We start from the raw sequence: 12,828 nt of genomic DNA, 5'->3' as shown, positions 1-12,828 counted from the left end.
CTTGCCTTTGCTCCAGATTCTCCTTCACCACGATGCTGTGAACACTAACTCCATGGCTGAGTGACTGATTACCTCATCTTTTGTATATAGTTCTACTGTCTTCCAATTATGTCCTAGAATCTGTAATGATAAAGCCACTGGATGGCGAAACGTCTACAATAAAGATATCCAGATGCTGCCCATGTGTCTTAACTATCATATTGTCGGTATTTTATGCCTTTCTTGCACAACTTGTCAGACACTGCAACATCATGGAATCTTGGTTCAGAGGACATCTACAAGACCTTCTTCACGGCTGCTACAACTTACCCTACTCTTTGGGAAGGACCTACTTCCACTGGGGAATCCCACCTACCAGTGACTATGCCCTCGTCTGCTGCACGTCCTGATCCACTGACGCCTATATAACCGCCAGTCTTCTTGCCTTTGCTCCAGATTCTCCTCCACCACGATGCTGTGAACAGTAACTCCAAGGCTGAGGGACTGATTACCTGATCTTTTGTATATAGTTCTACTGTCTTCCAATTATGTCCTAGAATCTGTATTGATAAAGCCACTGGATGGCGAAACGTCTACAATAAAGATAACCAGATGCTGCACATGTGTTTTAACTTTCAACCTGCCGGTATTTATTACCAAGGTTTATACCATCTATAACAATGGCATATAATACTGACAGGTCGATAAGATACGTGCAACAGTTAAGTATCTTTATTCAGAAACTTGTCTCCTACAATATAATCTTCTTCAGAATAGAGAGGAAACACCGGAAGCAGATTTAGAGAATATAATTAGTCTATTGCCCTCGAAAAAGTAGTTTTGAGGTGATCAGTCAATAGTCTGTTCCATAGTCTGGAACAATGTTCCAGATTATGGAGCAGAAGTTTTTTCTTTACTGAGGGACTGACCACCTTAAAACTACTTTTACGAAGGAGATGGACTGATTACATCGTCTTTACTTCTCCACTGTTTCCTCTGCCTTCTCTGTATTCGACTGAAGAAGGCTACTGCTTAGACAAAATGTTCCGGAATAAAGATATCTAACAGTTTCTCATTTATCCATTTCTAGACATTATCACGGATTCTTCAAATGCTAAATTTTGATACGATGTACAAACTCTTTGAACAAAAGTTATCTTCTTCGGCAGTAAGTTTGAAACTTCTGAAGTTTCAGTTCACTGTTGTGTATCACTCCTCCCACACAGGAAACACATTTCTCAATTTTTGTGCAAAATACAAAGGATCTTTCCCTTCTTACCACATGCCTTTAACTTTTTAAGACTAAAAATTTTAATATATTTATGATTTTTTAAAGTTTGTCATATAATTATCTAATTTGGAAATTTCGATTTTTTTTGTTCAACAGAAACTGGACGAAATGGCAACAATATACTAATTGTGCTTGCAAGCACTGCCGTTGTCGTACTTTTGTTGATCATCTTTGTCTTGGTCAAGAAAGTAAAAAAGGAAATGAAATTCCGAAAAAAATTCTATAACAACGAGTTATGTTTATTTAAAAAGGGCAACATTTGCCAACTGAACCCGAACTGCACAGCTGATGAACAAGCCGAGTTGCTGCCATATGATATAGAATGGGAAGTTCCTAGAGAGAATATCAAACTTGGTAAGGCTAATTTGTTTGTATGCTGTATTAATCTAATTTTTTTTGTCATTATTTTTTTGTCACTTGAATTTTCCAGATCAACTTTAATATATATGTGCTCACAGGTAAGCAGTTGGGTTCTGGAGCCTTTGGTCGTGTTGTGGAAGCTGTGGTAACAGGTCTGCATATTGACAGTGAGCCAACAACAACAGTCGCAATCAAAATGTGCAAGAGTCAGGCTGACACATCTCAGACACGAGCTCTGACCCTCGAGCTCAAGATCATGCTTCACCTTGGCAAGCATCTCAATATTGTTAATCTTATTGGTGCCAACACTGTTCACATTGGAAAAGGTAAAGTTAACTCACTGTCGACTTTTCTATCACATTTCTATCACAAAGTCAACATTGCTCATAATACATAAATGTTTCAATGAATTTTAGATTTTTAAATGGAAATGAAGGTGATAAAGATTACTGAAAATATTATTTGAATAAGGGATATAATTATTATTATAATTCAAACAGGAAAGCTCTAAACTGTAATGATCATACATTTCCAGCAGAAGTGAAAGTAATCAGGTTTGATCCAGGAAATTAAGTGTAGCTCCAATTTGGATCTAGAGCACTTCATTAGCATCAAGACAGTTATTGAAGGAAACATGTTTTAGAGATCTGATGAGTTTATAATATGATGGAAATAAAGATATTCATTCTGATCTTAAATAAAAATAAAAAACAATAATGCGTATGTGAAGGAGATAAACAGTAAAGGGAATTTCCTATAATATTTTCTGTAATAAAATTTTCGTCTCTACAAAATAGTTAAGAGATGCTCTATAGGTGTCTGAACTTCTGAAAAGATAACTATTGATGCTAAAATTGTTTTCTTATTCTTGGATCATCTGTCCTTAGAGGAAAATGATCACCATAATGAGATAAATGGCACCACTACGGTAATTTTAATTTTTGCCTCCAGGCATTTTTTTTCACAGTCTTTAACTCTCTTGTTACTTTGATTCCAAAATAGCTTCTTTTTTTTTTGCCTTCTCTTTCTTTTCAAACTGTCTTCCAATGTTTCCTTTTTTTTTAACATCAATTAATTTAAGCATTGTTATTTTTCTCCAGCCACTTGAAATTTCCTTTAAAAAAAATTTAAACTTTGCTTAATAAGTTCAAGAAAGTTTGCCTTGTAAATAATATACAGTATATCATTGTTACTTTTAATACAATGTATTCCAAAAAGAAAATAAATACACAGAGAGCAAGGTTTTATTACAATGACTTTTCTCTTTGTGTTCTACACAGATCTGTGTAGAATTTGATAAATTTTTGCATTTTTCATAAGTTAAAAATTTAATGGCGTTTGCCTAGAAAATATAACTGATTGCCTTTTTAACTGATTTTAAATTAAGTAAAGGTAAGTTTAAAGTATTATCGCTCCATTGTCTCTCTATACTTTAACTTGCCATAAGAACATAATTGAGCATAATCCACCTTATTTAAATGAAATTAATAATTTTAGGAGAGCTGTGGATCCTGGTTGAGTACTGTCCCCATGGTAATCTTCTTGACTTCATGCAACGTCATCGGAAACATTTCATAAATGAAATCAATCCTGTCAGCGGTCATATTGACACAACTGAATTGTTGATGGATCCTCCTTCGTCACTCTTGTCACTGAGTCAAAGGTGAGATATTATACTGTTTTCTGATGGCTTACTATTGTATGTTATACATTGCTAGTGCTGTACATGATTATCATATAAAATACTTTCGAAATCAGTTTTACATTATGCTGCAGGTTATTTATTAATTATTTCTATATATGTAACTAATTTTCTTAATGCGCTTTTGCAACCAATTATGGCCTCTGAACAGTTTGTTTACCCTCCTAAAAGCACTCTAAAACTTACCGTACCCTCATACTCTGCTTCAGTGTATATATACCTCAAATACTTTCTATGAGAATATGGAGGCCGTCATGTACCACCTCAGGAGCTAACTAATAGATTACTGTAATGAAGTGATTCATCCAGTCAATATAACAAACCTCATACTAAATAAGATATAATATCAAAAAAAGTCAACCAAATTAACAAAGTACATGTTAGTGGAATATTTTTTGTTTTGCAACACCAACATTCGAAAAATGCAACGCCACTGCAGTCAAGGGAAGATACTCCACTTAAAAAAATCTCCGGGAAGGATAAACTCGTAATAACTCAGAGAGGATTAAATGTAAATGAAAAGAAAGCCCTGCCTCACCTCACTGAGTATTCACAATACTAACCACATCCTGCAGATCACATCTCAAGATTTATAAGTGTATAAATTAGTTAAAACTCTTGGAATATTTGGAATCCATGAGATACTTGGAGAGTGCCTCCTCTGATTGGCTTCAAATTTTCAACCTTCAGGAATTTTCACAAAGAAAGTATTGTGCTTTTATAGGTTTCCACAAATCGAAATTTATATTTTTTTAAATATAAACTGACGTTGATTTCTTTTTAAAAATTAAATAATGTCTGTTATCTTGTGGGTCAATAAGATAACGCTGACGTATTAGATAGGAGTAAATTACGTTATAAAGTTCATCAAATACACATCCTAACACTGTGATACATTAGCTTTATCAATTCCTTGATCCAACATAAGGTTCATCATAATAAATAATACATGAAAATAAGTAAAACACATTAAATTAAACAGTTAACCTAAATCAATCCCCTCACGTGAAACCGAAAAATTATTTCGGGAGTCACTCAAAAATCATGATTGTTAATGACTGTTAAACTACTTACAGAGCAACACACTCACCACTGTTCATCTCGTTATCTCCTCTGTCCTTCACTCTTTGTAATCTCTGTATCTCTCTTTGTATATTCTACCCATTCGTTCCTCTTCTTGACATAATAATGATAATATATTTCCTGGGAACGCACTCCTGACAAGGGTCTTTGCAAGCTGGTAACCTGTCACTGAGTTCCAAAAGAGTATCGGGGTATGTACAAGAGATGCTCTATTTGCAGCCCTTGAACAGGGGCAGCTTGGTTAATCTTTTATTGGTTAAGTGGAGTACCGTTTACAGCCCTATGGCGAGGGCGCGGTAAGTCTTCCGCATATGTGGTGAGGCAGTAAACTACAATCGTCAAAGACTTCCTGTAGTTGGGGCACAGCACATCTTCGGTTTAAGTGATAACTCCCGTCCAGAGTATATAATGGTGTGTCACATCCAACTGAGCAGACTTGTCTGGTACATTCCCACTCTCCCAGAGCTCGTAATAAGTAGGAGAGGTGTTGGTACAGCAGGAGTCAGAGTTGCATCTCTGGTGTCTAAGGACCGATGTTCTCGGTGGAATGAGTTTCTGTACTCGCCCAAAATCTAGGTCCAATTGTAACCTCCCCCAGCGCTTGGGCCGCAGTCAGAGCTCCCGGGTGGCTAATGAGGCTCTCTGGAGGTTTGATGAGTGTCCTTATTTAGCTCTAAGAAAAGAAAAGAGCAGGGGAGTGGGGACAGACGAAGAATATAGTTGGAGAGCAGTGTATTCAATCGTATAGAGGAAGGTTTTAACCCAGCAGTGGAGCGCTTGATGATGACAAGTATCATTATTCAGCTTGGGTATAACCTTAGGCGGAAAAAATCACTTTTGTTTACTGTCTTATTTGGAATTACACTATTGAGATTTTTGAACAACTGTTTTGGTAGGTACTGAACTGTATATAGCTGTTGAAGTCTTCGATGAATTGTTTCACAAAATTTTTGACTTGCTTTGATATGAAGCGACGGCGACGGAGGTGTAATAACAGTTCTATTGCAGAGTGAAAGATGGAGTTTATTGGCGAAATTGGTGTTCTTGTTCGTAGAAGTAATGAAGAATTATTGGTCTCACCAGGTGAGGCGTGAGGCCTGAGGTATAATCATCTTCAATTTCTTCATCAGAAGTGTGTTGAATCTTGATCTTCAACAGTTACAGTGAGAGTTGAGGCGGTGGCTGGCAGGCCTGGCGGAGTAGCTTGGGATGCAGGTGGGTCAGGAGGGTCAGGGAAGCTGTGGTTGCTGGATCTGTGGGGACGGTGATGACGTCTCATACGTTGGAGATTTTCAGTGTTTCTGCTGGTGGTGCAGGCTAGGAAAATTAAAGCTGGGAAGGTTGATGAAGCAGAAGAGTTTCCTGTGGAGTTAAAGGTTCCAGGAAAGGTGGCGTTTTTTATGTGGGCATAGATGAAGAAGTACATGATCTAGGTGGATGTAAAGTCTGGAAGAGTTGATACAAGAGGCAGTTTGATGGGTAAGACGTGTAACATTTGGGTATCATTATTGTTGAAATGTTTACCCTACAGAGTAGATTCAGTTCTCATGCTGCAGTTTTATATCGTTCCTGAAGAAGCCCAACTGTTGCATGTTTTTTACACATTTTATTCCACTTTCAAAATAGCTTTCAGGTACAACAACACAACGGTATCTTGGAACAGAGGACATCTTTCACAACTTCATCGCTTAACTGTTAGTTATGAGCGAGAACGGAGTGACTTCCTCAAATATTCTTTCTCCAAGTTTGATGGACTGATTACATCATCTTTACATAATTACTACACCTGCTACCTCTATAAATGACTGAAGAATATTAGACACAAATGCAGTAAAATACGATTCCACTCATATCCAACCCTTCTCACTGATGTAGTTATCCAACTTAAATTTGAAGTTACCTAAGGTTTTAGCTTCAGTCCCCTACTAGGCAGACATATGAACATATGAAAGGAGGAACACTGTAGCAGACCTGTTGGCCCATACTAGGCAGGCCCTTCACAATCCATCCAACTAACAGCATATTTGTCCAACTCATTTTTAACGCTACCCAGCAATAAGCTTTGATAAATCTACTTACTTATGTGCAAGTCCCACGCAAATCCAACCTCTCTCACGCATGTATTTGTCCAACCTAAATTTGAAACTATCCATGGTTTTAGTCTATTATTCACCCATATCTGGTCATTTCTGTTTGGTCTTATTTCCTTATGAGGAATAATCGTTCTTTGGGCAGCATGTATAATGTTTAAAAAGCTGTCATATTGATAGATCTCTTTCTTACCCCAGTCCACAGATGACAAGTGTTCTCTAAGCCCATTATAATCTTCTAAGCAAAAATCTGGGACCGTTACTGAGTTATCTCTACTATCATACTTCCATTCAATGCTAAAGATAATTGATTTGTGGTCGCTTGTGTCAAGTTCCTCTGTAATTTCTAAATTATTAACAAGGGTTTCTTTGTTTGCCAGTACCAAGTCAAGCAGGTTATTTCCCCTTGTAGGTTCTGTAATAAACTGCTTTAGAAACTTCAGCCAATCTGACTGAAGTTAAAATCCCCTAGAATTACTACATTATTGTACATTGTGGCCTTAACAATTTCCTCCCAAAGTAGTCCCCACTGGTCCCTATCCAAGTTTGGAAGACTGTATATAACTCTTACAAAACATTTTTTATACCCCTCTGAAAATTCAATCCAGAGTCTGAAGGTGTTATTTCAGACTTCATGCCCGTTTTTAGGCAACAGTTCAAGCGATCTCGGACATACAGTGTAAATCCCCCATCACGATACCTCTGTCTGGAAATATAAACATTTAAGCAGTATAGTGTGCACAGGCATTTCTTGGATCGACAGATCTGACTGCGTACTGATGTTCCGAATTAAGTGTTTGAAGGTCTCTGGATGTTTCGCCGATGTATAATTTGCTGCAGTCATTGCTGTCTTCTCTGGGTGTGTTAAAGATGATTAATATCAGTCGTCTGCAGTCTCTAATGAAGTGATGAGGGGAGTGAAGTTTAGAAAATACTTGTTCAATAAGAGAGCATTCTTCCTCAAGGAACTCACTGCTGCAGATTCTGAGTGCACGAAGGAAAAAAACTATAATTACATCACGTTTAGCTTTGGTGTGGAAAAAAGACACTTATGTACAGTTCAGTACATTTATTAAAGGAAACGTTTCGCCACGAGTAGCTTCTGAGTCCTAATACAGAGAATACTTAGGAAACGCGTATATATATAATGGCAGGAGTCCGGTGAAGTGTCGCGTGGGTACAGGTAGTAGTGGTAGCAGTAGTCATAGTAGTAGTAGTGGAACTAATGTGGTGAGACGGATGGCTACAGAGGGACCTGTTCATATCATATAACAGCAGTTTCCAGAATGGGTAATATCCTGTTGACTAGCAATTTTGAGATACTGTAACTACCAGATTTTACTTTATAGTGTTACTAACATGAATTAGGGCAGCTTCTATGCATTTTCTACATCTTAAATCGTCTTCTTTAATGACTAATTTAGTCTCACTGAATTCATGAGGTGTCCAACATCTTCCCTATGTTGAACACACGCGTTTTTACGGTCATCATTTCTGCAAGCATTTTTGTGTTCGGTGATCCTAATGTCCAGCGATCTGGCTGCTTCCCCCACATATACTTTGTCACACCCTCATATGGTATAGTGTAAATTCCTGTATTTGTGTCAGAATCATGCTTGAGATTTCGTATCAGGTTCCTAATAGTAGATGAAGAGCTGGTAGAGATTTTAGTCAGTTTTCTGTCAAACATATTTGAAACGTTATTAGCAACGTTGTTGAGCAGTAAAACTATGTAACTTGGAGACCTTTCTTCAACTTGACTGGTGTTGGTCTTGTTGAGGATACGTGTTGCACGTTTCTTGCAGTCACACATGAAGTGTAGGGGAGAGTGTAGTGATCTAAAAGAACTGGTGATGTAGTGTAAATTTAATAGTAGGTTTCAGAGTGCTGATGGTGTTGAGGATGCCACGTACGTCTAGATTTTTGGGTACAATGATCAAAATATCATGAACGTACCGCATCCATGTAACTGACCTAGGGATGTTACTAAGGATCTCTCTGGATTCTAGGTCCTCCATATATAAATTGGCAAGTACTGCACTGAGAGGTGAGGCCATGACTAGCCCTAACAGTTGTTTATACTTCTTGTCTTCAAACCTAAAGCAGTTTAACGATCACAAAGTTCGACAATGCTCACAAAATCCTGGCGAGGTACAGGTAATTCTGTATGATCGTTAATCACCCTGCAAAGAAGATCAATTGCTTGATCAGCTGGGACATTGGTGAATACGGCAGTCATGTCGAAACTGGCAAGTTTCTTATCACTCATGTCGAGATCCTTGACACGGTTAAGGAGGTCACCCCGAATGCAGGTACGATTAGTCAGATGAGCCTGACTAATCGTACACAGGAGTTTAGATTAATATTTCGCCAAAACTTCTGCCAGACTGTGTGGAGCGCTGCTGATACAGTATGTAATAGGTCTCATAGTTTGTGTTGATGGAAAATATTATGCTCAAAAACAAAGCATGGCAATGGGAAACCCCCCTCAGCCTCTTAGCAACTTTTATGTAGAATTTAGTGAAACTAGACTTTTTAAAAACATTCTCCCCAATAAAGCTAGGTGGTTCAGATACGTAAATGACGTTCTTTACCTATGGCCTAGGGGTCACAATATTGATGAGTTCCTACCTAGACTCAATTAAGTTCAAAACAAAATATGAAATAAACAACACTTTACCGTTTCTACATATTTTAATCCATTGTGTTGATAGAAAATTCAAATTTACTGTCTATAGGAAATCCACCAATGTGTCGTCATACATTCATTACTATTCCAGTCACGAATTTTTGGAAGAAAAGGAGTGTGTTGCTCACAAGGTTCTTGAGAGCCTTGTGCATTTGCTGTCCAGAGTATTTAGAAGAGGAAATCAGCAAAATATTCAACATAGCCACAAAACTGAGATACCCTAGGCAGGGCCGGATTACCGCATAGGCAAACTAGGCATTTGCCTAGGGCCCCGTGCATTTGGGGGCCCCGCGGTCCAAGGGGTTCAGGGGCTCATCCAAGACTGCGCACATGGTGCAAGTGCAAAGGGGTCCCTACCTAAAAAGTTCAAGTGTTTGGAGAGTAAAATTGATTTTTAAAAATTAATCAAAACAAAAATAAATAATGAAATAAAATAAAATAAAAATAAATAAACCTAACCATAGATGGCAACACTCAACACGCCTTTGTTTACATCAGAACAGCTGTGTTTTCCCGCTACTAACTGTGAAGGAGAACGTTCATTTTCTGTTTTGAAAAGAGTGAAAAACCAACTCCGTTCAACAATGAGCCAAGACAAATTGTGTAACCAAGCCTTGTTGACCATTGAGTCTGATCTAACAAGAAATATTGATTTTTCAGAATATAATTGATGATTTTGCCAATATGAAATCCAGAAAAAAGTTTATTTAAGAAGTGCTTGTGAATATAAACAACTCTTTACTTTCTTGAGTTTATATGATTTGATAGTCTTATGCATGATGCAATGATAACAATAATGGCCAGTGATTTATAAAGGGAATAACAGTGCTGTAGTGGTTATGCTGAATATAATAGGTACATGATGTCACTACTTTAATAGCCTAATCTAGTAATACTATGCTGTCTTGAGTTTATTCTCTTTAAAATGCATGATTTAACAAGATAGTTATAATGGCTGTTGGTAAATGGTTTTGGTTGTCTTGATGTACTTTCCCTATTAAATTTAATCTAAATAGCCAGAATGTATTTAATTAGACCTTAAACAGGCTCACACCGACCCACCCCGCCCACCCCCAAGCTGGAAGGGGTCGCTTCGCTTACCCGTAACTCAAAGGGGCCCCGTCAATCTGAATAGCCTAGGGCCCGGAGACTTCTTAATCCGGCCCTGACCCTAGGCAGGGATTATGTCAAGGAAAAAATGTCAGTAAGGAAGACGTTCTATAGAACTGAACCTATGGAAGTGATTGCAAGAAAAAAGTCCTAGTTTCGCCATACAATGAGAACCTGGTCTACCCTCATGAGGCATTAAAAAAGATCAATATAAACCTTACTTTCAAAAATACAAGGAGAGTGAAACAGAGGTTGATTATACACACAACCTCTAACAAAGTTGGTCGGGTTTACAAGGTCCCATGCAAACAGTGAACTCTCAAGCAGGTAAACCTCTGGAAACCAGAATAGCCCAACATAAATACTCAATCAAGACAGACAGGAGTCGAATGCTATCTTTAACCATTTTAGCTCATGTAATCACCCACCAGGATGGGCTGCAGCCCAGATTATTGTACCCAACATTTCTGTCACAGAAGGAAACTTAACGGAATCTTCTCTCTTGAAACATGACAGGAATACCGCATTTAACTCAAATTATGTGTTATACAAGCTCGATACCTATTTAGTAGTCTATTGTACACAATCTTAAATAACAATGCTATACAAAAATCACAGGATTGCTCATTATGCCAGGTGTTCATGATGGATAGGCGGCACTCAAACAGTGTCTATACACCAGGTAAAACTCGTCAATTAGCAAAAACTCATTTAAAATTAAATCTTTCTAAAATTTTCTTTCATTCGTTGAGAGATACATTTTTCTCATATATGTTCATGAAAAAAAATTAATAATTTTGTACCCAAAGAATCTTAGAATACTTACCTAACCTTATCATAACAAGCGCAATTTAATTTAGCCTAATCCAACTAAATATATTTTACATAAGTTAACAATAATTTAGTAATGAAAAACACAATGAAATATAGTTTGTTTTCGTTAGATTCAGAATGATTTTTGCGAAATTATTGCATACACAAATTTTTGCATGCCTTGTTCGGCAAGAAGAGAGTTGCTATTTGAGCCAAAATCGCAAGTTTTACCTATTCGGCACGATCCAAAGACAAATAAATATTTATCATCATTCAATAGCTCAATAGCTCTCTTGCCACAGGTGCAGGTGCACAGACATCAATGCTGAAATGTCTCACCAAACTGCTGCTTCCCCGCTCCTCCATCAGAGTTTGGTTATTGTACTTCTTCTTTTTAGGGGCTTATTAGCACCTCATTTTTCTCAATTTCTATGGGTATTACCTGTATTTGTTTGATGTCAATTATCATTAAACTTTAAAATTTTCTAAGTCGTTAAATTTTATCTGAAGCTTTTTAGTTAGTAACTCTGAATTTCCACTTTTTCTCTTCAGAGAATATCAAGCTGAAGCAGTAACAGACAAAGATGGATGTGAAGTTCCAAGTGCTACTGGGATTAATGTGACAACACTTCAATTACCACAATATCCGACATCCATGAGAGGATCAAGTACAGTAGTCGACACTCCAAGTCAGGCTGAAGATAACCCAGTGGTCAGTGCTGGTTTAAAATGCTCTATGAGTGACGGTCCTACAGGTTAGTTTAAGCTTTTTAGGTTGTTTTCCTTTTGTTTATAACAATAGCAAAAACTTTACTTTCTAATGTTCGAACATTAGTTAACACTTAAAATCCATTTTCTGTTGGGATTAGAATTGAAGGTAAAAATTAACTAAACTAAAATATTCTGGCATGAAGTAATGTACAATGGTCAAGGTGATGTTCACATATGACAGATACATGTCCCGAATAATATATTTTCTCAAATGAAAATGACTTCACGAAAAGTAATCGTTCTTTCACATTCTGCTATTTTGTGGCAGTTTTCCTGCATTTCTTGAAAGACAGCAAGCGATGAGAGCTAATGAAAGAGTAAGAGAATATATATTGTCCTTTTTATCACCCGACCTATTAATATGAGAAATAGATGACATGTTAAAAATAATTTATTCCATATTTCATCATACGTCTCATATCAAGTGTAAGTTCTCTTTATTTCTCTACCAGAATATTCGCAGAAAGGTTTGGAATTTCAAGGAAACAATATCTCACATGACAAGGGTAACATACCAGGTATTAACGCTGCCTTCACCACAAGTACTCTTGTATGCTGGGCTTGGCAGATCACACAAGGAATGAACTATCTCACCAGCAGAAAGGTATTGTGCTTTTGCTTTTATTGCTGTCGTATGTCCCTGATTAACCATATCTTTTATGAAGATATTACCAGTGAATGTAATATGCTTCGAAAGCATTATTTGTTTCCGTTAACAATATTTTTTCTGGTAAAAGGACATATGTACAACTAATGTGACATTTTACTGTGGCAACGTTTCGCTCTCCAGGAGCCGTTATCAAACGGTTACCATCGTAACGGCTTGATAAAGCTCTTGGAGAACGAAACGTTGCCTCAATAAAACATCACGTTAGTTGCACTTGTGTCCTTTTACCTAACATATTGTCAGCAATTCTACCATAATACAATATTTTTCCTG

At 37.2% G+C, this 12,828-nt stretch overlaps 1 protein-coding gene across 1 annotated transcript in view; it reads left to right on the top strand.

Annotated features, from left to right (window-relative positions):
* Positions 1-12,828, top strand: part of LOC128706355 (platelet-derived growth factor receptor alpha-like) — a gene marked incomplete at its 3' end in the record, with an annotated part of 38,692 nt that overhangs the window by 4,627 nt on the left and 21,237 nt on the right. The window contains exons 3-7 of the mRNA XM_070081308.1: positions 1,367-1,624; positions 1,729-1,956; positions 3,128-3,293; positions 11,670-11,872; positions 12,341-12,492. Of these exons, the coding sequence (XP_069937409.1) occupies positions 1,367-1,624; positions 1,729-1,956; positions 3,128-3,293; positions 11,670-11,872; positions 12,341-12,492 (1,007 nt within the window). The remainder of the gene's footprint in view (positions 1-1,366; positions 1,625-1,728; positions 1,957-3,127; positions 3,294-11,669; positions 11,873-12,340; positions 12,493-12,828) is intronic.

The sequence above is a fragment of the Cherax quadricarinatus genome, unplaced genomic scaffold (assembly GCF_038502225.1).
Source record: "Cherax quadricarinatus isolate ZL_2023a unplaced genomic scaffold, ASM3850222v1 Contig2284, whole genome shotgun sequence".
NCBI classification, from domain to species: Eukaryota; Metazoa; Arthropoda; class Malacostraca; order Decapoda; family Parastacidae; genus Cherax; species Cherax quadricarinatus.
This window is presented reverse-complemented; position numbering and strand designations above follow the sequence as displayed.